Source organism: Leptosomus discolor, chromosome 1 (genome assembly GCF_034619465.1).
Source record: "Leptosomus discolor isolate bLepDis1 chromosome 1, bLepDis1.hap2, whole genome shotgun sequence".
NCBI classification, from domain to species: domain Eukaryota; kingdom Metazoa; phylum Chordata; class Aves; order Leptosomiformes; family Leptosomidae; genus Leptosomus; species Leptosomus discolor.
In genome coordinates, this window is record NC_141391.1 from 156,365,336 (window position 1) to 156,392,297 (window position 26,962).

At 45.4% G+C, this 26,962-nt stretch overlaps 1 protein-coding gene across 2 annotated transcripts in view; it reads right to left on the minus strand.

Moving 5' to 3' along the window:
* Positions 1–21,758, minus strand: part of HIPK2 (homeodomain interacting protein kinase 2) — an 87,736-nt gene extending 65,978 nt beyond the window's left edge. For both annotated transcript variants that reach the window (XM_009954922.2, XM_009954921.2), the window contains exon 1: positions 20,662–21,758. In XM_009954922.2, the coding sequence (XP_009953224.2) occupies positions 20,662–21,758 (1,097 nt within the window). The remainder of the gene's footprint in view (positions 1–20,661) is intronic.
* Between the last annotated feature and the right edge of the window lie 5,204 nt (positions 21,759–26,962).

Sequence of the window (26,962 nt, forward strand, 5' to 3'; positions counted from 1 at the left end):
GCCATCATCCTATCCTCTGGTTCTTCCCAATTTCTTCCCCCATGGGATGCTGAGGATTTTAGGATCTGAAAGGCTCTGGGCAGCTGTGCATGGCGAGAGGATGTCCACGTGGGCAGCTCTCCACTCCCCAGAGCTGGGGCTCGCACATAACCCCAAACATCCCATACCCCTTTGTGCGGGGGATGCCCCAGGGCCTGCTGAAAGCAAAAGGTGTAGAAATGGCACTGGCCCCAGAGAGGAAAGTACAGGCTCGGCCTGTAAAAATTACAAAAGCATGGAAAAAAAAACACAACAAAAAAACCAAACAACAAAAAAATAACATAGCCTAGCCTTCCTCGGCAGCTGCTTGACAGAATTTGGGGAAATTCTGGAAGCAGATTTTCCAAGAGCTGTCACTGCAGTGAACCTGAACCACAAATAACTCCACAGCTGTTGCGCTGGAGTTGCAAGGATTTAAATCAAGAGAGAAGCAGTTCCTCTGACTTCAGTATCATAGAGAGTCACAGAGGCATTCTTCTCCCACCCAGGCTGTTCCTGCAGGTTTTCTCCCAGGAAAGGATAACCTGAAAAGTCACCTGCCAACCTCCAAAATCACATGATTTTTTTTTTTTTTTAAAAGAACATATTCAGTCTCTTAAATTTAGCTTGTTTTCAAACACTTTTTTGCAATAACACTGAGGTCTAGAAATGCCTCCCCCTTTAAGTTAAAAACCAGATTCTCTCTAGGTAGGCAGGATGTCTAAAAGAAAGAAACAGAAAAGCATTATAAGACTTGATGAAAATGTAAGAAACTAACAATATTGACTGCATCTACACCAGCGTTTTAGTTGGGTCCTTCCGAGGCAAACCTCCCAGTTGCTTCCACTTGTTCTGTGCTCCTGTTGCGGAGTGGCCTCAGAGTGCATCAACAGCCATTCACCCACTGAACAAGACCTAGTCCAAACCAGCCATCCTCGAATGCCCCAAACACAGATGTGGGGTCCTTGGCACCAAGTGATTTACTCTCTGAACTGGCTCCCACCAGGCCACACTGCTTGCTAGGGCCCATAGAGCCACCATCTCCTGGGCTCCTGCACAGGTAACTTGTTCCCTGCTGTCACCCATCGAGAGTCACTCTATGGTTTGCATTTCTGCGTCCATGCCTGGAACACTGCAAGTTTCATCACGCATCCCTTTACATGGGAGGATAAAAGCACAGGCCTGATTTATCATGTGACTCTTCATTAAGATCATTAAAGCATTAAGAAAATTAACTGAAAGGGTTAATACATATCTGTAACAGGCTATCTTAGTTATGACATTTACCTTCCCTGCCACAAGCAAGTTATCCAGTCTCTTCTCTAAAGATAAATGTCAGCAGAGATCAACAATCATGTATTATAAATATACAATGCATAATTTTTTTCTCCTGCTGTTTGGAAGCACTGAAACTGCTTTAGGTGACAGGCATGAAATATTTAGAAACGGTTGGAATAGGATGTTCTGAATCCTCCTAAACTCTTAATAACTTGCAAATCGCGCTGTCACCCATAGGACAGCACCAGGAAGGTGCTTGTGCCAAGCAGCAACAGCCAAAAACCAGCTCCACTTTCACTGCACCGAGCAGGTACCGTTTCCCACAAAGCAGGCGTTGTAGCTGTTGGCTGTCACTCTGTTATACCTGGACAGTGGGGTATTAAATGCAACAGAAAACGTGTGGAATAATTATCTGAATTCAGTAAAATCTTACTGAGAGCTCTCAGTTCAAGTGACATTAACTTCTCACCGTCCAGAGCGCACACAGCCCGCACAGACAGGATCCGCTTTACAGTAGGCACACATGTGCTAGATAGCTGTTGTTTACTAGGTCATGTTGATTTTGCTTTCAGCTATGTTTTCTTAGGCACCCACGTCTCTCCATGTAGGAGTGCCTTAGAAATTACAAAATATTACTCCCACTCAACATGCACTCGTGTATGTATACATTGGGTTTGTGTGTACATAGCTGTAGAGATGCCCACCATAAACAAACATTTGCATCCACGAGCATTTAGAAAAACAAAGGTATTTTTCCATCCCTTCACACGGAAATACTGCACCCAAAGTGAGAAAGAGCTACAGCCTCACTGCTTTCATCCATCCCCCTCCCCTCATCCCAGCAGAGTTTTGGGATCTCAGCTCCTCTGTGCCTCACTTCTGAAGAACCACTGCTCAGCACAGCCCTGTGGACCACTTCTTTCCTGGGGCTGACTGAGGAGCAAAAGGGGGTCCTGGCCTGCAGAAAGCCTTTCCCTGCAATGCATCTCGCTTGCAACTCAGCATTTCCCCACAGAGGGGCCTCCAAATGCACGGATAATTTTACTCTTCTCCTTCCCTGCTTCTGAAGCATCTCTTCTGCTAGCTGTGGCAAAGCCCAGTTTCTTGGAAAGCAGCGGATTCTTGCTTAAGATAGGAATTCCTGTTAAGGAAGCTGATCCCAATCAAGCTTCTGCCCCGACCTCCACCCCAGTTTAGGAAATTCACCTTCCTGGAAATGCCGTGGCTATAAATACAGCCCTAAGAACAGCCTGTGACATTTTTCCCTTTACTACATAAACTTTCCGTTTGCCGAAATCAGCCCAACAAAAGCCACTGCAGAATATAAACCGGGGAAAGCGGCACGGGTGGCAGCAGGCGATCCGCACGCAGACCATCGGCACACACCTCGGCATGGAGCTACCGCACATGTGGAAGCGTGAGACCGTAATATAACCCATCCTAAGGATTCCTCCCCTTCCCCACCACCCCTTGTGCTCAGTATCCTTCCCCCTTCTCGCTCCCCCCCTCGCTGTCACCCCAGGTTTGTTTCATTTTGTAAGCAATGGCTTACAGAAGCCACTCGGCGGAAGTTATTAACGCTGCTTTGGTATGGGGAAAATCTCATTAACGTCAGCAAAAGGAGGAAGAGTTCTGAAAAGCTCCCAGCTAATTTGCTTTCTTTTAATTTTCTTGCAATTACAGTAAGCAGGGTAGCGCTCTCCCAATAAATGAGTCTTTAGCATTGTGGCAGCTCCCCGAAACAATTCTCACTCAAACTTTTAACCCTTCGCTAGATTGCTGGTGAGGAGAAATGACTGTGCGGTGCACCTTCCCAGAACAAATGGATTTCAGACATTTCCAGTAATTTATCCACACGGTGGAAAATCCCTGTTTTGGCTGTGCTTTTTTTTTTTTTTTTTCCTCCCCACTTTGCAGTCATCACAGCGGTACCGAGCTGGTGCTTCCCACATCCTTTACTTGGTCTAAATTCAGTTTCTCTTACAGTAAACACAGTTCCTAAAGGCTGCAATCCAGTTCTTTTCTGAAAAGAGGTTCAGTGTAGCATATCCCACACACTGGCTGATTTTTAAAACTCACTCTGTGATCTATTTTCCCTTGCTGCTTTGGAAAGTTGAAGACCAACAATTCTATTTCAGACTTCAGCTTATTATTTTTACTCCACTATATAAAAAAAAATTAAAAATAAAAAAAAAAAAGGAAGAATGTTTAACCATACAGTCTGAAGGGTAGTAAGAGGACAGGGTTTTGGTTTGCTTTGTTTTAAAAAAGAAGGAAAAATTGTCCTCTATAGAAAGTAAAATTGGATTGATTTTTCAACCACCAAAAATGTTACAATAAAGCTCAACACCAAAATTTCATAGAGGCAGGTTTTCAATTAGAATGGAAAAAAAGGTCGGGGGTTTTTTTGCTAAAAAAATTTGGTCAAGTGGAATCGTAAAGGGAAATCATGTTCTGATTAGCTCTAAATGAGATCACTTATCCACATCAAAACAAGTCAGGGAAGTCCAAATATCATTATTATTTGATGGCTCTTTCAGTCAATACATTTTTTAAAAAAAAATTCTCAGCTGTGGATTCATGTAAGAATGTTAGCTTTCTGTTTTAATTAAGTTTCTAATTGTCGAGGCTCCAACCCAAATCTTTACTGTACCAATCCCAAAATCCAAAAAAAATCCCAACACAAAATAAAGAAGAATATGTTGTTATCTTTTTCCCCCACCATTTGACCAACGTTTTTCACCTGTTCCCGTGGCAGCACGCAAAGGAAGCAGGGACAGCAGGAGCCTCTGGTAGGGAGCAGAACTCCTGCCTGGACACCTGGAAGTCTGTGCCCAGGTCCCTTCAAACAATGTGAAGGTCCAGCCCTCCCAGCAGAGAACACTGCTGACACTGGAGTGGAGAGAAGGGCTGGATCAAAGCAGCATGAGAAGTTTCCTGCTTTCATAGTTAAGAGAGGCTTTTCCACCAAAAAAAATGGCCTACCTGTCCCGGGGACTTCATAAAACAAGAGGGAAAAGCATGTCCTGCACATGCTACAGCATATCAATTTTTTTTTTTTTTGCAAAGCTCTAATCAGCACACCAACACATATGGAAAAAACCCACTATATTGATTAAAAATTACATTACATGTAGAAATCAGGTGGTTAATGAACTGGTGTTTGCCTGGACCCTTTGCTGAACACATTTCAGCCAAGGGAAGCTTCTTGCACTGATTTGCAAGTTGCAGAAAACCCCACTTCTGCCAACATTTGAAAACAATTAAGTAGGACCTTTGTTGTCTGTGGAAAGAAAAGAAGCCAATAAAGACACATTTTTCGCTTCTTTTAAAGGATAATTGATAATCACGAGCTTCTTGCATGGATAAAAAACTGTGTCTGCACAATGAAAAAGGGTATCCACCAGTACATACACACGTGTACCAAGCCCTGTGCTAAGAAACGATTCCTGCATCATTTATAGCTACTCTACATACTTCATAATGTATGCATGGATGAGCTATACCAAATGCAGGATACTGAAAGTGTCTCATTTGTCCCGGCCAGTCACAATCACATAATTAAAGGATGGCCATAAAGAAATCCTCACTCAAACTGGAGACAGCAGGAGAAGGTTAATCTTCTTATTCATTAGAAACATGACCAGCCCATTTACAAGTGAAATCCAGGGGCAATGGAGATTTTCAGCACTTAGAAACCAAGAATCTGAAATGGGTCAGGAAAAGCAAACTCAGAGGATTTCACTGGAAAGCCACACAACAAACCCCAGGACTGGCACTCTAGTAGAAGTCTTTGTCAGGACCCAAACGCTAGCTCAAGTTTTCCTCTTGCCATCAGAAACACAAGGCCTCCTTTCCACTCCTCAGTATTGCATCCTCAGAGCTAACAGCATTTTAAAATGAACTCTTGTTTAGTCATGAAAACACAGGGCACCAAACAAACACATCTTCTAGTGGTGCAGCCACCAGGGAAAGGTCCCCTCTTGCCACCCCTTCTTTCTCAGGACCCAGAGCTCCTCAGCTGACAGGAACATTAGAAAATGCATTCTGTTGCATGGCCAGAAATTTCTGCTCTCATTCAAAACACTGAGCTCGCTGTGCTCCTAACAAAGCAGTGTTCAAAACAAGCGTTGGCATGTGCATTTATGTGAGATGACTGAATGGCCCTGCAGGTTGATAAAAGGTTCTGGAGTCTTTCACATATAACTAAAGTTGTCAGCTGGAACCCAACCCATATCACTGGTGTCTGAAACTGGCTGCAGCTGGAAGACTGCTGGAGTCCTATCTAACAGGGTCGGTAGTACCACTCTAACTCCTGGAAGACAAATAAACGTGCTGTTTGGGGTACTTTGCACAGAGAGGCCAAAACTCGGAAAGGAATAAATTTCGAACTTCCTTTTTCTGCATGTTGTTTGTCCCACCAACGCAGTCTGCAGTAGCAGCTGGTAGGCTCTTCAAGTGGATACAAGGCCTGTCATGGATCATGATACATCCTCCACAGCTAAGTTTTACTTGAAAATATCCTCCATGTTACCTTTTCATACCGTCCCTCAAACCGTCTACCACAGCTTTGTGAACCAGTGCTTACGGATAACACTGATGTCTCCAAAAGAACATGCTGAAAGAGTCCACTCCTCCCAAACCATGCAATAAAATCCTGCTAATGTTAAAACTGAAGATCATCCCTGAAGAAGTAACTAAAAAAAAAAAAAAATAATACCCATCCATCTGTAATCTGCCGTTCCCCCCATCTCCCAAGGCCATGACCAATTCTGCTAGTTGAGTTTCCCACGACAGCTCAGTGTTAGTAAACTCATTCCACCACAAAAGATAAACATGGACACATAAATTCCCCATCCCATTTGTTTGCGTACAAACGCTTAGCCTGAATGAAGCAAAACCGCATCCCTGCTGCTATAGCTCCCTCTGAAACTCACTTCTGAGACCAAAGGTCTCCGACCAGGCCACAGTGGGGCCACCCTGCAAGATGTGGCAAACCTGATCGTAAAGTCATACCGAACTAAAGTATGGTCCGGAGTAAACCTCATTTTACTGGGATCTTCAAACCTCCTACTGGCACTTAAACTGGTCTGGTTTAAGCCCATTTTTACAGCCTCATGCTGACCACCTTAAAAATCTTATTAACCTGATGAAAAGTGCTCCCTAGGCCCTACTTTCTAAACAGTACCAAGCTGCTCATCAGCCCTTATCAAAATGACAGAGAAATAAAGAGTGATCCTCCCCATGTGAGGTACAGGCTTTGCCCCTGCCTCGCTGAGGCGGCAAACCCTGCTGGCTCGCTCCCGTTCACACAGCCCTGCACATGCTCAATAACACCATTGATTTTGTGCAGGCAGAGAGAATCCAATTTTAAAAAGCCACATTGATTCCCACCCATTAAAACCAGAGCAAGCTGCAGTATTTGCTAAATGGATAGAAAAAGACTGAGGTCAGGGTGGAGGGGTGGGAATAATGTCATTACCCTGAGCTCATTCTGAAGGACAGAGAATTACAAAAACAGACAATAAAATAGTAACCGTCTGACTTTAAGTTATTTATTGTAGTTTCTAAATTACAAAAATAGCAATTCCACAACAAGGGAGTGCCCAGGCGCAGAGACGAGGGATGCACAACAGAAGGCATCCAAGAGCATGTAGCTGTGATTAGTTGCATTTGGAGCATGAAGACACGCACGCAGCGAGAGAGGGCACAGACACAGGAACACAGAGAGAAGCCCTGCGAGTATCTGTGAGGGCCCTGCCTGCTTTTCAGTTCTTTGTTTTATCACATTAAACAAACAGAGCCATTGCACAGGTCACCAAGGACCTTCCTTCTGCAACTGCGGCCCCAGCTGCACTGCACACAAAAACTATTATTATTCTCTAATGGCTGCACCTTTTGGACAATGATTCAGTGAGTGCTGCCTTCCCCCCCCCCCCCCCCCCCCCTTTTTGTGCAGTGGCACTTAGTCTTTCGCTTCATTTTATGTTTTATTCGCACACTTTTGAAATCTTCATGCAGTGACTAAAAATTCATGAGGAAGCCATAAGTAGGAGCCCCCACTCCCTCTCCTTTTTTCTAACCATAGCAAAGCAGCTAAGTAGGTACCGGGTATATATCGGTGCTGCTGCAGCAGCAACGGAGTGGGAGAAGCTGTGGGTGGGGAGGGAGATGGTGCTGCAGCCCTGGGGGTGCTTCCTCATCCCGCATCTGGGAGCAGAAGCTACACACGGTGGCAACATAGGGCACCGCAGCTCATCGGTGCCTAGAAATGTGTCCCAGAGCACAGACACCCCACGCTCGATGCAGCGGCTGTGCTTCAGCTCAACGCTGTGCACCACCCGACCATGAGCCTGCCCGCGCGTTGCAGAGCAGTCACTCATCTCTTCAACTTCAGCCCAACGATGTGAACAGGCAAGTGCTCGCTAGCACTAGTGAGGCTTTCATAATTGGTCCCAGCTGGTTAGTTGTAACATGCCTTGTTGTTGAGCAACTACCTACTAACGCTGTCAGACATCCCCTGGTTGCGTAAGAAGGGTTAGTATCATTATTAATTACGAGCTGCCACCAGGCTGTGTCAAGCTCTGCAGATAAGAAAGCCTTTAAGCCTCTGGTCAGTCAAGGCCTTGTTGGAAAATCTTGTGCCAGCTTCAAGGAAAGCAAGCTCAGACTGGAGCCACAGTAGCCTCCTGCCCTTTCTGCCACGCTACGGTTCCTGCAGCGCCTCAGTCTTCTCTCTCCTCTGGCTGCCACAGGGTCTGCTGCCAAACCAGCTACCTGCCAGCCCTCCTGCCACCACACCGGCCAGCGTGCAGAAAACCTGCCTCACCGGAGGGCTGCATGTGTGTGCATAAGGGTACAACGAGAGCATGGCAGATGTTTCAAAGCATCGTGAAGAAATGTACAGAATGCCTGGCCTCATCACCCACGAAAACCGTGACGGCAGCAAATACTATAGCGTGGCACAGCTCCAAGCATAACCTAAAAGCTAAGTAAGGCAACGCAGTATCAAGCAAATGCACTGTTCCTGGTGCGGAAGGGAAACGTGCAACAATTTGGGTCTCTCGGAAGGTAAAGGCATGGGGAAAATATAATGGAACTGGCTATTTTGCAAGCTACTTGAGTATACCAGTGGCTCTGAAAACTTAAGTCAAAGTTTGCAACCATCCCCACTCCCCCAGCCCTCCCTTGCCATGCAATTTGATCTGCCCGATATGGAAAGTCAGGGGCATTTTCTGCAGAAAACCAAGCAGCACTCCCTTCTTTCTGCCCTGTCACTGGGCTGCCGTGACAGCACCCTGACAAAAGCAATGACTATAGTTACATTCTGCACATAGGATTCTCACACAACTCAAAATGCCATTTTGTGGGAAATAATCAGATCCTGTAGCCCCAGGCTAAGGTAAAGGCTGTGAGTGTGTCTAGGAGCTAGAGCTCCAGGGTTGCTCAAAGGCACAGACCTTGAACTGGAACTGAGTCTCTTCAAATCCCATGCAAGACCACACTGCAGAATTAGGCTGAGAAGAGTGGTCCATGTGGATGTATGGGCTGTCTAGAGCAACTCTGGCCTTTGCCATCCTTGCCTTTCTCCTGAACTAATCTCTCATGATCTGGGTTTGCTCCTGCTTCTTCTCCCTCCAACTTCTACTTCAGCTGCCGTTCAGAGCCTGAGAAGGGCATCAAGGTGCTAGGAAAATGCCCTGACAACTTACAGGTGGGACAGACACTGCTGTACTTCTCAAGCTGCCGGGGAGAAGTGGGGGGCAATTCTTCACCTCTCTCATAATGTCGAGGCTGAAGGCTTGGGCTCGCTCAAGGTCCACGTAACAAGACACTCCTCACCAAAGCTGGGGGCCTGTCAACTGTGTCTTGACACTCAGCTGCCAAACGCTGCAGATTGATCCTTTTTCCAAGATGTAAGCTATCTCCCCATGCATGCCCAATGCCTCTGATAACCACACAGGACCAGAAATACACTGCAATGCTTCATACCCCTTACTGCCATTCCTCATTTTAGCATAGCTTTTCAACACATGCTTTAACGTTACTCATGCCTCTGGAAGCCAAGAGGGCCGTTCACATAAGCTTAAGTTTAGTTTCTTTTGCTAGATCATAGGTACTGATGCTGGAAGGTAATTCTCTGAATCCAACGTAAATGTTTAAAGTTTATTCCCAAAGGATTTATGTAGACATAAATATACAGATTAAAAACAAGCAAGACACTGGGGTTTTTTTTTATTACCTTCTAAAGTAGCCAGGCACATGGATATTTTTATGTCTCTTTTGTATCTCCTTTCTTCCAACTGCACAGTTCAGAGATTTCATAGAGATCAGAGGCAAAGTTCAGACTAGCACTGACAATTTCATTTAAAAAAAAAAAAAGAGAGAATTGTGTTTTCTTATGTTCTCTCGTCTTTTATTGTTATTTTCAGAATGAAGAACAGACCCTATCAAAGTGCTAAGGGCTGAAAACATAACTCTAAACGATATAGGAAACCCAACTTTGTGCCAATCCATTTTTATCATCTCTTTGTGGCCATAACAAAGCTGAGAACAAGAGCTAAACAACAGAGAAAGAATAATTTCAACATAATTTTTTTTGCTGAAAGTAACATTGGTGACAGTAACAGGAATCCATTCAAAAGACAGAATGTTATCTTCCAATCCAGTTAACATGCCTTTCTTTCTCTTGCTTATTACATATCTTACACATCAAGCAATATTTTTACCTCACTTACAAAGGAATACGTCTGGAGCCCCCACATCTCCGTATGTGTATCGGCGTTGCTAAGTAGAACCCAACCCATGCTACCTTTCCCTTCCCTGGTCCCTCACACACCTGCCAGGGGAGATAGGCTATCAAAGGAGCCTCCAGAAAAGCGTTTCAGGAAACAGCAATATGGCTATCTTCTGCTTGTGCTCATGCAACCCTCCAGAATCCAATCCACTAATTTAAGTGGCTAACAATGGCAGGAGCTGTATTTTGACAACTGAGAATGAGATCACTTAGGTAAGTTTTTGGTTTTGATACAAGCCTTCCCCATCACTTCCTTTTACCTCCTGAAATCAACTGGCAGTATGTCATCATTAACTTTTTAGCGTAGTAACCAGCAAATTCAGCTAGCCTCAGCTGAACCTGTTTACCTTTTAGATTTCATCTGTTCTTCTTAATACTGTTGTGAGCTTCAAAGAAATACTCCATTTCCCCTTGGATGATTACTCTGTGTTGGCAGCCTCCCACTAGCAAGTAAAACATTCTTAGACAAAATGAATTGAAACTTTTTTTAAGCCATCAGATACTCCTTCCACCCCATGCCCTGGACTTTCTTTTGAGTGCATAGCTCTGCATGGAAGCAACTAGTTGAAACACAAATTCTTACCATGGTGCATCAGAAAAAGGCCATCAGCTTTCCTTCTATGCGCCAGCTGTCACATTAACGTGCATACTAGCCCTCTCGGTCACGTGTACCTTTATACTCTCTACTACCCTTTTGTTTAAGGGCCTCAGCCACAAAAATCTTGTGCGTTAGTTGCTGTAAACACAGCCCTGCTTCAGAAAACACAGCAATCCAAGGAGAACAGCATAAGGTAAATAGCAAGAGACACCTACAGCTAGACTGGAGAGTAGGGGGAGAAAACATGGTGTTGCTCAGCAGTATTACCACAAGTGATCTAATCGTACAATCTGCAACTAAAACACAACTCATTACAGTACTATTCTTCCTGTTGTCAAGTTAACTGAAACATTGCTAACTTTTCCTTGTCTACCTCTATATCAGCATGAGCATCGGTTGCTGGAACAGTCTATTCTCCTTCTCCTCTAAAGGCTTCAGCTGGTGAGATTCCTGGGCTCAGGAGCTGCACAAGCCACCAGAGTTATCTGAAAATCGTCCCAAGCCTCCCACAAAGGTAGAAGTTCAGCGATGATGCTACAAACTTTTGTCGCTTTTCATGTCTCATCAGGTGCAGGGTACTACGCTCACACTTGAGAATTTCTGCTTCAAACCAGCTAGGAATGGCAGTGGTTAGCAAAAAGAAGAGTAACGACAAAGAGTTACCCCAACAATTTGAACCGTGGAGTTTTTGATTCAGAGTCACTTCAGTTAGATTCAGGCCAAATCCCACACATCTACCCTGCCTCCGCTCCTGAACGGGAGCCTTTAGAGACAAACAGGTTTGGTAGCAGGTAGAAGTCTGCTACTCCCTGGCTAATGCCAACCAGCAGATGCAGGGACGGAGAGAACGGAACCTGAACATGCACTCATGCAGCCACAGCAAAATAAAGGCAAAACCTGTCAGCGCAAAATAACTCACGTCTGTGCAAGTAACACAACGGCTGTGATTACTTCTGTCCTTCAATAAGTAGCAGACAGAGGTCAAGCTGCCACTCAGGGACTCACAGCTTACCTTCTAGCCCATTGCCAGAGAAGCACATTGTCCCGTTTGGAAATCAGCTGTCTCTGGTTTTGAAGTTTCCAGATAGTGAGAAGTGTGAAATCTCATCTTCTTTCCTCCCACACCTTTCCTTATACGGGGAACAGCAACTTCCAGGTAGCCATCGCACGTAAGAGGATTTCTCCTCTGCTCTTACCCTCTCTCAGTTCCTAGAGACATTTCCCTTGTATTTATTCCTCTTAGAACTGAAAATTTCTCACAGTAGATATATATGCGTATGTATCTTCTACTCCCATTTTTTTTCTCTTTTAAAGCACCACAAAATAACTTTGTATGACCTGGCCTAAAAGGCAAAGGACATTTCCTTGACCTTCCTCCTTAAACAGGTAACAGCTGTGGCTCTAACTCAGCTTAAGTCAGGCCACAAGATTAGTGTTTTTCAAGCACGATAACCACTCTCAACTGCTTGAGAGTTGCTCCTTTTCCCCAGAGTGACCTAGCGAAGGAGGCAGCTACTGAGCCCCCACCTAAGAATTAGGTGCCTTTATATTAGCTTAGGTTAATTTGAAGCATCAGTGCGGCAAGTGGCTTGAGAAGTTAAGGTAGCAACTTCAGGGACTGAAATCACAGCATTCAGAGGTCTGAAGCTGGGGAACGTATAACCCCACACTAATCTTAGCATCTTTAGGTAATTTCTCTCTTCTGGTAATGATCCACTCATTTATAAACCAACGTCAGTCACTTTTCTAATCTCACTGCCGATAAGTAGCAGAGCAGAAATACTTTCCAATCAGAAAATGCTCTTCAGTGTAATACAGCTTTTCAGTCTCACTGTGCTGGGGCCTAAAACTTGCGAACCTAACGAATGCACAGACGTATGCAGTAAGCTTCCTCCATGTTACATTTAAATCTCTTGCCTGCAGTGAGCAAACATACAGGGGGAGGCAAAAACCTGATAGGATTTAAATATGTGGTACTTGAGCAAAGCATCCCTGAAATCCTGTGCAAACTGTGTTGCTAATGCTGCTTTTTCATATTCAGAAGTGCGTATGACAAATCTCACTACTTGTAATTCTTATTTTCACACTTGGAGCACTGATCTCACGCCAACAGCCCCTCACCTCGTTATGCTTTTCAGCAGCCACCACTGCCCTTAGTCAGCTGTTGCCCTGACCCAAACATGCATTGAAATAAGCAGAGAAAGACATGGAAAATCATCCTGCAGTGTGTGACTGCAGTGCATTCTCCTTCACTGGCTGGAGAAACATCTGTGGGTCACCGCTCTGCTGTTCCTATGAGCTGCTGCTGTTCTGTCATCAGAGCTGAAAAAAAAAGAGCACCCTTTCCCCACTCTGTTTCCTTTGCACTTGGTGAGGAAGCAACTTGAGTGGGAGGAGAGAAAGGAGAGCAAACACAAAACCACAGAAGTAAGTAACTAGGAGCAGAGACCAAACTTTGTGTCTTTCATATATATGCCAACAGTGGACTCTGATTGCAGCTGGCCCTTGTTCTAGCCCCACTAATTGTACCATCACTCACATGTAGTGCTGCAGAAGCAACTGCTTGTCACCTACTGAGCTAGGTTATTTCCAAGCCCCTGGTCTGAGCACGGGTATCTTAACCAAAAGACAGTATGTCTTTTATGTACTACAGAGATGGAGTCTGAAGTGCTACAGCCAATAGCTGCAATAGGAGGGATTTGATTTCTCTTAGGTAAATAGCTCTTTTTAAGTAAAACAAGCTAGCCATTTGTAGCTGTTTCAGACCTGCCCTGGTACAGTAAATACGAGAGTGACCTTGATTTTTCAGATCATTTCAACAGGCTGCAGCCTTAAAGGTACTTACTGTGCTTATAAAGCTTGAGAGAAGAAAAATAGACAGCAGGAAATCCTGTGACAAGCTTGTTTTGATGATCACGTGAAAGAGACAGTAGCACGAGAAGAAAAAAAAACCCAACCAAAAAACCCTAAACCCAAGAACACCTGTGGCCAACCTGCAAGTGGTGAGACTGGGACTTCCGAGCCTCTCACTGATCCTCCCAGTGTTACTGAAATGACTCTGGCAGCAAGTGTAGAGAAAACAGGGATTAGTTTAGGATTCAAGGCTGTGTTTAAAAGAAAAAAGGTGCATGGATGTTTATGTCAGGAGATCCCAGGTGACTTTGGGTGGTAGTATGGGGACTGGTAGCAAATGTATTTGCATGCTGCCTCCTCTCTGCAAGCCCTCTCAAAAGCATGTGGGAACTCCAGCTCAGCCGCATTTGAAGCGTATTTGTTTCCAAACCAGAAAGTGTTGCTTTTGGGTAGGTCAGCCCCAGGCGCAGGACTGCATGGCACTGGTTGGTGTGAATGCCTGCAGAGGGGAGGTGTGCTTAAATGGGAAAGTTACGGAGCAGAGGTGGTGGAGGGGAAAAGGAGCACTGTTCTTCAAAATCATGTACCTCTGGAGCTGATGTGGAGAAGGGTGAGGTGAGGTGCCCCAGCATGGGCAGGACACCTGTGTCAGAGCTGGTGGTTGACCACCGAGCCCTGGTCAGCAGCCCTGCCACCGCAGCTCTGCTCCTGCTCCCTGTCCACACAGCACTGCCAGGGCCACGGGCAGCACCACTGAGGGTGAATGGGGTTGCCTGCATCCAGAGGGCTGCTTTCCCTCTATGGGGATCACGGACATGCTTAAAAGCTGTGGCAGCCTGGGGAAAATGCTCTTTTTTTAGAAGGAAATTTGCATTTACTTTCTTTTATCTGTGTTTTGCTTGCTCTTTTGCACAACTGCCATTTTCCTAAAAAAGGGATCTTTCTTTAGCCGTTCACCTGCTCCCAGTGCTCATCCCCCCACCTGAGGCCATCATCCTGCCACTTGCATTGGTCACACTGACAGTCCTATCCCCTTTTCACACCTAAAGGGAGATTGTAACTTCAGCCAGGGAAGAGAAACCACTGGAAATTAGGAACTCCTAACAAAAAAACACTCTTTCACATAAGTATCTCTAACAGCAATGAACAAGGGAAAAACAATGCGGGAACAACACGGTATGGTTAACAGGTTGCCCAAAGCCCAGATTTTAGGGTGCTCTTAGGGTCTCTGGTTGTTCCAACAACAAGCAATGAGTGTGGCAGCCAAAGATCTTTTTATTTAATTTGTTGTTGTTGTTGTTAATCTGTGCTTAGCAGGACTTTGCCAACCAGTTCCCTGCAGTGTTTTACCTTGTTGGACTACGGCAGAGGTTCTGCAACTCCAGCTGACTGCTGAGGACCAGAGCCCCTCACCTGTGGGGTGGCATCAGCTGATGGAAAACCAGTGCTCCTGAGCCTGCTGCCTGCCTCTGGCTGCCTTTCACTTACATGTCTCTGATCTGCAACAGCCCTAATGGACTGAGCCCTGCCTGTGGACACACAGGTTCCTTCCTTTCCAGCCACCAAGACAAAACCGAGATCTGCAGAAGGAATCATTACTGTCAGTCTCCTGTCTTTGCCATATAGGAGCTGCTTTCAGAAAGGGGAAAGGGTATAGAAGGATCAGTAGAGATACTTGATTTTCCACCACTCAGACGTGGATGAGCCAAAAGGAAGCAGCACAAGACTTCTCCCCCTCCTCGGGCTATCGACAACTTCTCTTTGCTGGTTCCCTGTCAGGTTCCTTGCAAACAGCCCTTTGTTACAAATATTCTTGGGCCTGGAGGCACATAACTAACTGGGCATATTTTATACACGTGGTTAATAAATAAACAAAGCCCTCCTGTGATGGCCTTTCTGACTCCGCACAGGGACGCAGGGCTGCGAGGCTAGCCTCATGTGCTGGAGCCGGGCAGGGAGGGTGTCACAGCGAAAGCAGCAGATCGCTAACTTTGACAAGATAAAGGAGGAGCTGGCATGTCTGCTCAGAGCAAAACAAAAACCACCTAGGGGAAACAGTAAGAAGGTTTCAGCAGAGAAAAGCCTAGGGAGACTCCAGTCTAAGGAGACTGTTTAGGCTGAAATACAGGCTTTTCTGTTTTAAATTAGACCCTAGAAATTGAGTTATTTTGGAATACACAGTGTGTATCTTCTGTTGGACGCACCACTGGCACAACGCCGGTTTACCATCCCTGCTCTAAAGTGATTTATATGCAAAGAACTGTCTTTGCTTGAGTTTTGTAAAACCAAAAACCAACCTGGCCTGTCTGTCACAGAGATGGCACAAAGCCCGAAACTTTCAGATGAATGTCTATTCCCTTCCAAGACTCGGTGGTCCAGGTACAATGAAACTGAGATTCAATTAATCCTGGTGTTGGTTTTGCAAAAAAACTTTTGCTGAATTTTGGTTCTGAAAAGAACTCCTCCAAACTCCACGTGTCCTTGGCAAAGACATGAACAACTGCTTAAAATACTATAGCTTGAAGTCTGCGTTCCTCCACAAAGTCTTCTGCAACGTATTGCCTGTTTTGCAAGCCAGCAGTCCTACCAGCCATCATCATCACTAAGTGAAACCAATCTTAGACTTCAGCAATGAACTTGGTGGTTTCACTCCACTCCCCAGAAGAAACTTTCCTCCTCAAACCATCTAGCTATCCTGCTCTTTACCTTGGAGAGGCAGAGTCAGCAAAGCAGTGAATGTTGCAGGTAGGATTGAAACAGACTGGCAGAGCAATGAGGCTCCCACAGGTGCAAAAGCAGTCAAGTCTGAGATAGAGATGTTTTTGCAAGTCTGGAACGGCAGAAGATTTTGAAATATAAGTGCACTAACACTGTTATACAAGGACATAACAGATGCCAATTCACTGAGTAAACTAATAAGCGTAGCCTATCCCCACTGCCATTACTACTGCCTCATTTAAAGGGCAGTTTTGGCCAGAATGACACACACTCTGAGTCACACAATGGGGAAGAGCTTGTGAAGCTACTCAGGAATCTACTTTGTTTTGGCTCCCTGTCAGCATAGCTAGAGGACTGATACCTGTCATGGCAACAAGGATCCAGTTTAGCCCCCTGCATCCCCCAGGACCCTTAGCACTTACCCAGCTAAGCATGTCCAGCCAGTTAAAAAACACACCTGCACACAGCCTCACTATACACTGGCTATGGGCAGTTGGCAACTGTGTAGGCCTTTATGCCCGCATTTTCTTGCAGTGTCTCAAACTAGACTGATAAAGATAAACACCTCTTCAAACTGATACTCAGCTTCATTCTCTGTTATCCAAACATTTCATCAAAGGACACTTACCCACAAAGCAGACATCTCAACCCAAGCCAGACATGCCACATACCAAAGCCTTTTGAAAACAAGGAACCAAAACTACATTTATCTGTTAATAATGCAGGGGTGACAGCCATTATTTTGTATCTGCAATATTTTGCAAATTCTAAAAGACTGAAATCTCATTAGGTGATTATGCCATTGATTAGTGAAACGCTGTCATCCCTGGAGTGTAACACAGCAGCTGTTTCAGCTGAGCAGCAAAGACAAGACAGGAGGGTAAGGTAGCACAGTGGTAGCGCCCCCAGGAGAAGCCCTCCTGCTCTGAGCATCGCAGCACTGCCACACCACGCTAGGGAACCCCTCTGGTTCCAGCAAGGGAGGACTGCATCTCTACCCACCACCCCAACCACCTCCTCCCCCAGAGGGTAGTAACCCCTCTTCCACTTGGGTGCATGAACGTGGGCTGTAACAGAGCGGACGTCTGTTGCAGCCTAAGCCCTGCACCTCTCAGGATGTCGGTTTTCCCGGGAAGCTGTTCATACACGGATTATCAACCCAGAAGGGATCCCTCTGTTCATTCATCCCTCTGACCTCCTGCAAAATGGAGATCACAGAGACTATCTCAGTGATCTCCCCTTCAAACTGCAGCATAAAAAAGAAAAGGAAAAAATAAAATCCCATGAAGATACCTCATGATGCAGTGGCTATTGCAGCTTTTTGGTTGGTTGCTCTGTGAACAAGGCTTCACTTCTACCCTAAACGCGTCTGGCTAAAACTGCCAGCTGCAAAGCCCCGCTCCTGCACTGCGAGCTGGGCAGAGCAGCCCTCCATCGGCAGCTTTGGTTCCTCACACAGGCACCTCCAGACCATGGCTGCATCACCATGTATCTCCAGGAAACATTGCTGATGTTGGGGTGCCCAGCAAGGGCCCCTGAGCTGCGCCAGCAGCGCCATACCACTTCTGCCCACCATTCCTCTCACAAGAAACGGGGCTGAGGGATTCAGTTTGTCTTCAGAGCACGTTACACAGCAGCAACAGTTAATGGCTCACGTAAAGTCTGCAAGCAGCCATGGGACTGTCTTAGTTTATGCTGGTCTATGCAGATTTGGGTCAAGAAAGAGCATGGAGTTTGTCTCCCACCTCTGGGAGAAGAAAATAGGCCTATCATTTATAGGAAGAGGAAAGGCCTTATATTGCTCTGAGAATGAACAGGATCCCACAGAACTTTCCTCACTTTAAAAAATTTGGCCATCACATTCTTCAAAGTAGTGTTAAACAAAACAAAAAAAAAAAAGAGGGAGAAGAAAAATAAAATTGTTGTTAATAAAATATGGGGACAACCTGGGAATTTGCTCCCAAAAGCCCATGATAAAAAACCTCCAGCTGAGAGCTAACCTCTACATTATATTCCCCAGTGCTCTGCCTCGTCTTTCCTTAAATGCATGGGGCACAGGGCTTCTGTCACTTCTCTGGCATGCCTGCTTAGAGTCTGAGAGGTTTTACTCCAAGGAAGCTTTTCCTGCACGTTCAGCTTGAATGTGCCATTTCTTGAAGTCATCCCCTTGTCTTTTATACTCTAGCAAGCAAAACAAGCGTAAATTAAATGAAAGACACATGAAATCTTTATAAAGCCCAGTGTTTCCCCCAGCATGAAAGTTCCTTCTCTTTGGAGTGGAATGGATGTATTTTTCTGTGCTGTATTTTTCCCCATCAGAAAATGAAGAAGAATATAAATTTTCCTCATGACTTGAATTTAACTTCATCAGCAGCCCCCTGCTGATGTAATTCAACCCAATGAGATTTTTCTTTTTCTTTTTTTTTTTTCCCCTAGTGAGCTGCTGCCCCTTTTCCCCTCCTCCCACCAATTCAGGCATGGAAAATAAGGGAGGAAGTAGACAGAGAGAGAACTTATTATCTAACAAGCTGCAACTTCAGACTGGGCAGGAATAACATTTAAAATATAAAAAGCAAATTTTATCAAGCCTTTTCCTCCCCAGAGACTGCCACAAAAATATTCCTTGTTTGTCACTCAGAATGAACCATTTTTCTCTTTTCATTTCTGCTTTCTGTCACATATTTCATTTTGGCTGCCCCTTCTGTCTTTCAGCTAGGGACCTAGGCTGCTAATGCAGAATCACAGATAACTCAACAACAAAATGCCTGTATTATCTTTTTTTCTTTTTTTCCTTCTAGTCTGCCAGGTAGTTGCAACCCTAAAAGCTTTTGCATATTTACCACAGAAACATGTCTCTCCTGGAGGATGGGACTGTCATCAGGTAGAATATTTCATTTAATAAGCCTCTTCTGAGGTATAAACTAGGGTTGGGGATTTTTTTCTGGCCTCCTTCAGAGCAAAGGACAAGCAGATAAAAATCAGCTGCTGCAGTGCTACACTGTCAAAGTTCCTGTTCCTGTGAAAATTAACTCTTCCCAAGCTCAGAGCTCAGGTGGGCTTTGCCACTGTGAAGTTTATGAAGTGGGAAAAGGGTTTGTTACCAACTCATGTTGTTTTTTTTGTCCCCCCCAACATGTAAGACAGATTTATTTCCTATTTACAAACAGAGCAACCACCCTGCTTTTCTGTAACCCATCTGATGATGAGTTGTGGATGCTGCCAGGACTGATTTTCATTGTATCAGTCATCAAGAAGGATCACATTTTTCCTCTTCGTCCCTGTTTCTCAGAATTACAACAACAAAAACATGGCCTGAACATTTCTAAATTCAGATGTCATCTAAAGACAAATTCCCTTTTTTTCCCCCGCTATTTCCCCCCACCCCTGAGGTAGCAGGAGAATTGCCTTTCTTGGTCCTTGGGATGATGCTGAATCAAGCTGACTGGTAGCAAAGACAGGGTCTGAGGGAAACATCTACAGAGAGACCTTGTGTCTTGGAGTCAAGACAGATGACCTTCCAGGGGTTATGAAAAGAGGCTGCTTTGCTGAAACTGTTCACAGACTGAAGAGGGATATAGCTGGTTCACATGTTTTGCTTCAGGCGCACCTACGCAGAGGTCAGAACTCCATTCTAGCACATAACATACCTGTAGTTAAAAGCACTGTGAGTGGGAATCAACAGTCTGCGACAGGTCGCCAGTCCAACACCAAATTACTGACAATACTCATTCATCTCTACCTACAGCTTCCCACATGGAGAAAGGTGTTTCCAGGCCTGGCCAGGATGCTCGCTTGCCTGAGACAGAGCCGACAAGAGCCAGCCAGACTCCTCCTATTGACTCAAGCAAGCTCCACAGCCTGTGTGAAAACTACTCCTTGATAATCTGCATCCATACAGTCTTCCTGTGGGCCAACCTTATTCTTGTAAAGTCCCTGGTTTCACATATGAATGAAAACTGGAAGACATATCTGAAATACGGATTGATTGTTTAGGTTAAGGTCTTTCTGAAACCAAGAACCTACTTGCATTGACTTGGAAAGGAAATGTGGACTCTCCAGATACATCCCCTCTTCTGGAAACAGTCCCAGAGAGCACAAAGTACTGACAGAGGTGAAAGGCTTTCTAAATTGTAACTGGCAAACTCTATTTTTACAACATTTTATGGTTACTTACAAATTTTGTAAGTAACAATGGTTTTCATTGTAAAAAACAATGGTTTTCAATGCAAGTAAATTTCAAGAGGTTACGATACCATTTTTTCATGTCACTAATAAACTATTCTAAAAGCCATCCCAGTTTAGGATTAAAGGATAACTCTCATTCACTTACAGGAATGTAGGATAATTCCCATACATAAAATACTTCTCGTAGTAACGTTACATGACCCCAGTCTCTTACCTGTAATATCTGGACTGAAGGTAGGTAGAACACACAGCTTTAGACACATGGCTAGCTGAACCAAAGTCTATGACCTTGACCCTATACGGCTGTCGGGATGGGTCTACTAACATGATGTTCTCTGGTTTGAGATCAGCATGAATCAGTCCCAGACTTTTCAGCTTCATTAGGGCAGTTGCTACCTGCTGGAGAATTGGTCGAATGTACTTAAGGGGCAACGGACTGAATTTGTTTTGTTTTAGGAAATCATAGAGGTTCTGCTCCAACATTTCAAAGACCAAGCACGTGTGATTCTTGTGCTGGAAGCACTCGTACGCACGGACAAAGTTGTAGTCATCCGCACTTTCTGTGCTCAGACGAGCCAGGATGCTCACTTCAATCTGGCCTTGTCGGGCATAGGAAGGATGGTTCTTTAGGATCTTGATGGCCACAATCTCATTAGTGCCACGTTTCCAGCATTTGACTACTTGTCCGAAGGTTCCACGGCCAAGAAACTCTAACACTTCATACGTGTTGGTCATGGAACAGAGCACCTCATGTTGCACCAGCTGGTAATCCCCTTCGCTGTTGGAGCCACTGTTTTTGGAGGTGGCCGTGGAGGTGGTGGCAGTGGCTACAGTGGCCCCACTGGCATTGTTCTGAATCATTGGTGGATGCTCTTCAATGATCTGCACGCTGCTTGTGTTCTCGATCTCCTCACTCTTGCGCTTAAGTCCACATTTTTGGTAGGTGTCCAGAAGGCTCACAGTGCTCCGACGCATCAGGTTATGTGGCCCGCCTAGTGTTTGCCCCGACACTGCAACAACACCAGAAGTGCTGTTGGCGGATGTTACCACAATGTGCCCCGTGCTGGCTGGGAAGATGATGGTCTGCTCATAAGGGATACTCGGGTTGGGGAGCTGGAGGGAGGCGCTGACGGCTGCTGCGGCGGCTGCTTGGGAGGACTGCACGCTCTTGCTCTGGTTGTAGACTTTGCCGTGTGTGCCGTACCCAGTCATATCCCAGTTTGAACTTGGCTCCACTTTCAGTTTCTTCACACTACAGAAGGCACTTGACTGAAGGGTGTGAGGAGAGAATACTTGCACATGCGAGGCCATACCTGCAATACAACATCAGAGTGAAACCACAGTGTCAAGATGCCTTCCCCAGCTTTTTTCATTTGTTCAGTGGCAGGAAGGGAAACTGGGATACAGACTTCAGATGCAGCACACACACACACACAAATCAAGTTCTTCCAGAAATATGTATTCAACACTAATAAAATATTATGCTCTAAAATAAATCATTACCCCTGATTGAACTATACTAACACCAACCAAGATTCCTGCTCTCTTGCTCTCCCCCTTCTCATTTTTAATAACAGGAATGTAAATGTTATTTTTACCTCCTCTGCCTAAAGAGACTCCTATTCCCACTGTCCCCAGGAACATATCTAGCTCTCAGGAAGAACTCACGTCAAATACTGCGAAGTATTCTGCCTGTGGAAGCCAAATCTCAAATCCCCAGGCACATCCTGTATCAAACAGTTTGGTGGATCTGACGTAAGCCCCCCATTTACTCCTGTAGAACCCCTGTGCAGCTTCTGGCCTGCCGAGAGCCAGGATGGGACCAGGAGATGATACACTGTGACAAAATGGAGGTGCGTGGACAAAGTTGAGGAGCCAGGACAGAAGCAGCAGATGATGTTTCAGGTTGCTTGCCAAGTCTGCGTGTGGGAATCGTGCACAATGCTGGTCTGTGCTCAGGGACACTGGAGATGGGAGTTACACAACATGAGCTTCACTGTGTGCTCTCAGTTCTCCCAGATTTATAAAATTGTGTTCATCTATTCTTATTCACAGTGACAACATCATCACTGGAAAGCAGATCCTCTGGAAATGAACGGCATTGTTAATGAAGCAACGTACAACATTAGCATTGGGCAAAACTAGGTCCTAATATAAGACAAAAACCTATTTTACTCCAAGCTTCTTTGACTCTAGAAGGTTAATGATCTTTTACATCTTTATTAAAAAAAAACAAAACAAAACAAAACAAAACCAAAACAAAACAAAAAAAGAAACCCACAACCTCATAACCAAAGTGAAAATAAAGTATCACTAAGACAGATTTACTGAAGGATTCCGAGTAATACTCCACTGAAACAGAAAATGCTCCTACTCAGAAAAAAGGACATGGTCGACAGAGAAGAGAACATCTAAGTCCTGACTTGCTGCCAGCCTTCCCTGCCCAGGGTAGGGATGGTACTGCTGGGGCAAAGGTATTGTGAATGCCACAAATCTATGGGGATTCCTGGGAAAGAAGTCAGCCCCTGGCGGGAGTTAAAGCAGAAAGGCACAGCCTCCTTCACCCTTCTATCTGTCGTCAGTGGTTCTTTTTAATAAACCAGAATGACTAGGGAAGAAAAAGACAATATGCTGAGCTGGCACTGTCGCTGAATTATTAAGCACAAACATAACCTTGACTTGTTTTCAACTTTAAAAAGTTAAAAGCTGAATGAATGCTTCAATGACAAAACCACAACAAACTCCGCAGTGCACATGGATGACTTGTTCATGTGGAGACTTGAGAGTTGTCTACCACTCGGATCCCTTTCCTAAAAGAAAGCCATGCTCCCCTAGTCTGTGTTGCTCTTCGGAAGATTTTCTGGAGCTCATGTGTACAATACACACTCACACATATGCACGCATAAATATACACCTGTATAAAAAACCAGGAACATCGCTCCACACTTCCAAAGCTCAGTAGCATGGTCAAGCAAACACAGCTAAACACACCCATTTTCCAGTTAATTCCCAGCAGCCCAAAGCCCAGGAACTGCTCAGGAGAGGGGGCACTGTGGTGAGCCAAAAACCACCGTATGTAGCTACACAGAAGTAATCAGCAAAGCGATCACTCCAGTTTGCTTCAACACCCCCAACCTTCATCCCTGCCACTGTGAGGAATTTACGAAGACAGGGCAGACGCAGAAGAAAACCCCTATCAGGACAAGTGGGGAAACCCTCACCGCTGCTGGAACACGCAATGCAAAACCCCACTAACCCTGCTCTAGCAACGAAGCCCTGAAAACTGCAGCGTGCCCTCCTTTGCAGATGTGACCCCTGGCTTTAATGTGATTTCTGATGCTGTTTGCTGTCATTGGTATTAACTCTCCCTCACCAACCTCCTCGGCAGCAACCTCCAAGGTCCCTGAAACTGGGTCCTCAGACTCCCCCACATAGCGAGCTTGGAGAATCACAGAAATATTACTCAAGTTGTCATCCTGGACTCAAGTATCATACGTGAGTGAGCCGAAACTGTGTTTGTTTTTCCACTGATTAAGAAGAGTCACGGTGTTCCTTCTAGCACAGTACCGACCTGCCTGGAGAGTGGGGTTGGTTTGATGTATGTTTTCCCCCTGGACGCGAATAATAAAGCAGATGTAATTGGTAACATATTGTGGACCTAGCAGAGGTGTAATTTATAGCTTTATGGCTTTCATTCCATGGTGTGCTTGAGCAATATCTCTTCATACAAAATAAAAAGAGAAAAAAATGATTGATGCAGAACAAGGAGAGAGGTTCTTCTCACATGCTCCTCGAAAGATAACACCAGGAGACCCTGGCACCCCAAATTAAAGTCAGGAATGTGAAGCGCAGCAGCTGAAACTTTCTCAGCGCTGCTGTAAAAATCGGGATAATTGCCACCATTAAGAGACAGACTTTCAACTGGTGCAAACTGGCAGGGCTCCAGTTGATATCAGCTGACACTAAAAACAAGGTCAGCAGTCACTCAACATTGTCAACGTCAGATGGCCGCCTGTGCCCCTTGGTGAAACGAGCTGTTGTTAGGGACTGGTTTCCACATCAACAGCCTCAGCAAGGGGACAGGAACCAGGAACAAATGCTGACCCACCCTCGTACCCCAAAATCTGAGGGGGTGGAAGAAGCAGAGCTGTCTTGTGGCTAAACGGAAGACTTTAGATTCCTCTGATGCCACTTCCACCCTCCTCAGAGGTTGTATCTCATCACAGGACAAATATTTTTTCCCCTAAAAAAGAAGTATGAAATCTTCTTCCTTCCATCCAAAATGATTTTCTCACATTTGAGGTTTTAAGGGCACATATTGTAAGAACAACTCGGCCAGCTCTTCAGCATAGTCCAATACCAGGAAATTACAGCTTGATTGACAGTTTGCTGATGGGAAAAGGCGGCTCCTGCAGCAAAGTTGGTTTTATTGCAAATTTGCCTGTGCAGCTAATGTGAGAAAAACACAGCCCCACATTTGTTGTGGACACTATCAAATTGTGCTGGTGGAATATTCTTTTTTTTTAAAAAGGACCTTTACTCCATGGCAATAGCAGAAACAGTAATAAATGTGAATAAAAGTTGGATGGTTTGTTACAGGGATCAAATTCCTCATTACAACCTGTAATTTGATTTACAACTTCAGCCTTTTGATTACATAGGCAAATAATAGCTTGCCACAACGTCTGTGAAGAAACAAGCCAGCAGCAGTAATGGGGCGATCCGTGCCAGCCAATGTGACAGTAATGCCCCCCTGAGCATCCTCCAGAGCCAGTGGGGATGTTCCTGAAGAGCATCCTCACTCCTGGGGTCCTGGAGCGATGGAGGGGCCCTAAGTCACGAAGGGATGGAAAATGAGCTGTTACACTTGGGAAAAGTCCTTTTAAATCCTCACTCACAGGTCTGCCAAGAAACCTCCTGTGTGAGGCTAGGCCTGTCTTGCTGCCTCCCTTCACCGCCAGGAGATCCTAGAAGAAGCCTTGCCACGTTTTGCACGGGACGGCCTGAGGCTGGCCCTTGGCTCCTTGCCTTTTTGCTCTCTTCCAGGAGCAGAGGGGGCGAGGATGCTCAGAACAAGCAGCTTTGCCCACCAAGCATTCCTGTCCACCTGAAGCCCAGCTCAGCAGCCCCCACCTACACTAGGAAAAGCTTTGTCTGGACTAAGGCAAGTGGCAACATGGGTTGAACCCACCTGGGCTCAGGCTTGGTCCTTGCTTTGGCAGGGGTGCAGGGCAGACTCCCACAGCCCCAGTTAACCAGTGAGGCTGCAGCCAGGACTTCGCAACAGCTAAATACAAGCTCTGAAGAGTGCAGGTCTAATTTTTATCTCACCCCTGTGTACGGCGAGTCTCTGGGCTGTGAGCAGAGACAAGGTTGGGCACCATGCATTAAATAAAATTGATAGTTCCTTTCTTTAATAATGAGGTTTAGTGTAGCCATTTAAAGCTTTCACAAAATTGACAGGACCTGGATTTAATGGGGCCTCCCCTGTCCTTGACAGGACTCACGTAACTCCCTGTAGCATCCACATGAGCTGAAGTATGTAGTGTGCAGCCAGGGGACAATATTAAAACAGCCTGAATGACTTTTATTAAAAGACTTGAGGGTGGTTTTTTTTCCTGAGAACTCCTCCCACGTCAGCTTTCACTTAATAATAATTTAGCAGGTGCTATTTACAATTCAGATGGCCCTCTTCTGCATGCATACACAAATCACGCAGCCACCTCACTTGTACTTCCAACAGGTTTCAGGAAAGCAAATGAGGTAAAGTTCCCTATCCACCCACCTCACCCCAAAGGGCAAAAAACACACTTTGGGGACTAAAGAAAGAACAGTTTCAAAGTCACTGATGTTTTCTTCTGCTTTACTCCTAGTACTTACTACTGTGATTTATAAATGTGGCCTTTGTGGTGGCAAGAGACCAAGCCCCTGCCCTGTATTAAGTAGGCAGTAAGACCTTTTGCAGCACCTGCAGAGCTGCCAGTGCTCTCTAACCAGAGGCTGCTTGCTGACTGCCACCCCAGAACCACAGTGCCTGCTTGAAAAATACTGTAGAAAGCACATGGCATGTGTTCAGCATATAAATGATGCACACAAGACACTCCTGAAATAAATATCTTTCACTTCTCCCCAGAGAGGCACAAGCCTGCAAACTCATATACACGCCCAGGTTAAGAAGGCAATGAAAAGGGGATCTGCCAGGTATGCCTAATATATTGCACCTTCAAAAAAGCCATGTCTCAAGCACAGCGCTCTTCTTCATGGTGGCCTCTGTGTGGCCCCTTTTGAGGCATTGTCCCCACCACCACTGCACTCCTGGAACCTCCTTAAAATTTATGTCCCTGGGGGCTAGACAAATTCCTTCCCTTGTGCTACCGAGTGTTTGGAGACAACCTCAAAGTGGAGTTCAGACCGCTACTCCTTCCTGTTCCTGGTGAGCAGAAGATGTCAAGAGAGCCTTCATTCCAGGTGAAAATCTCCCTGCCTTCCTGCTCTGTTTTTCCTGCCCTGCTAGT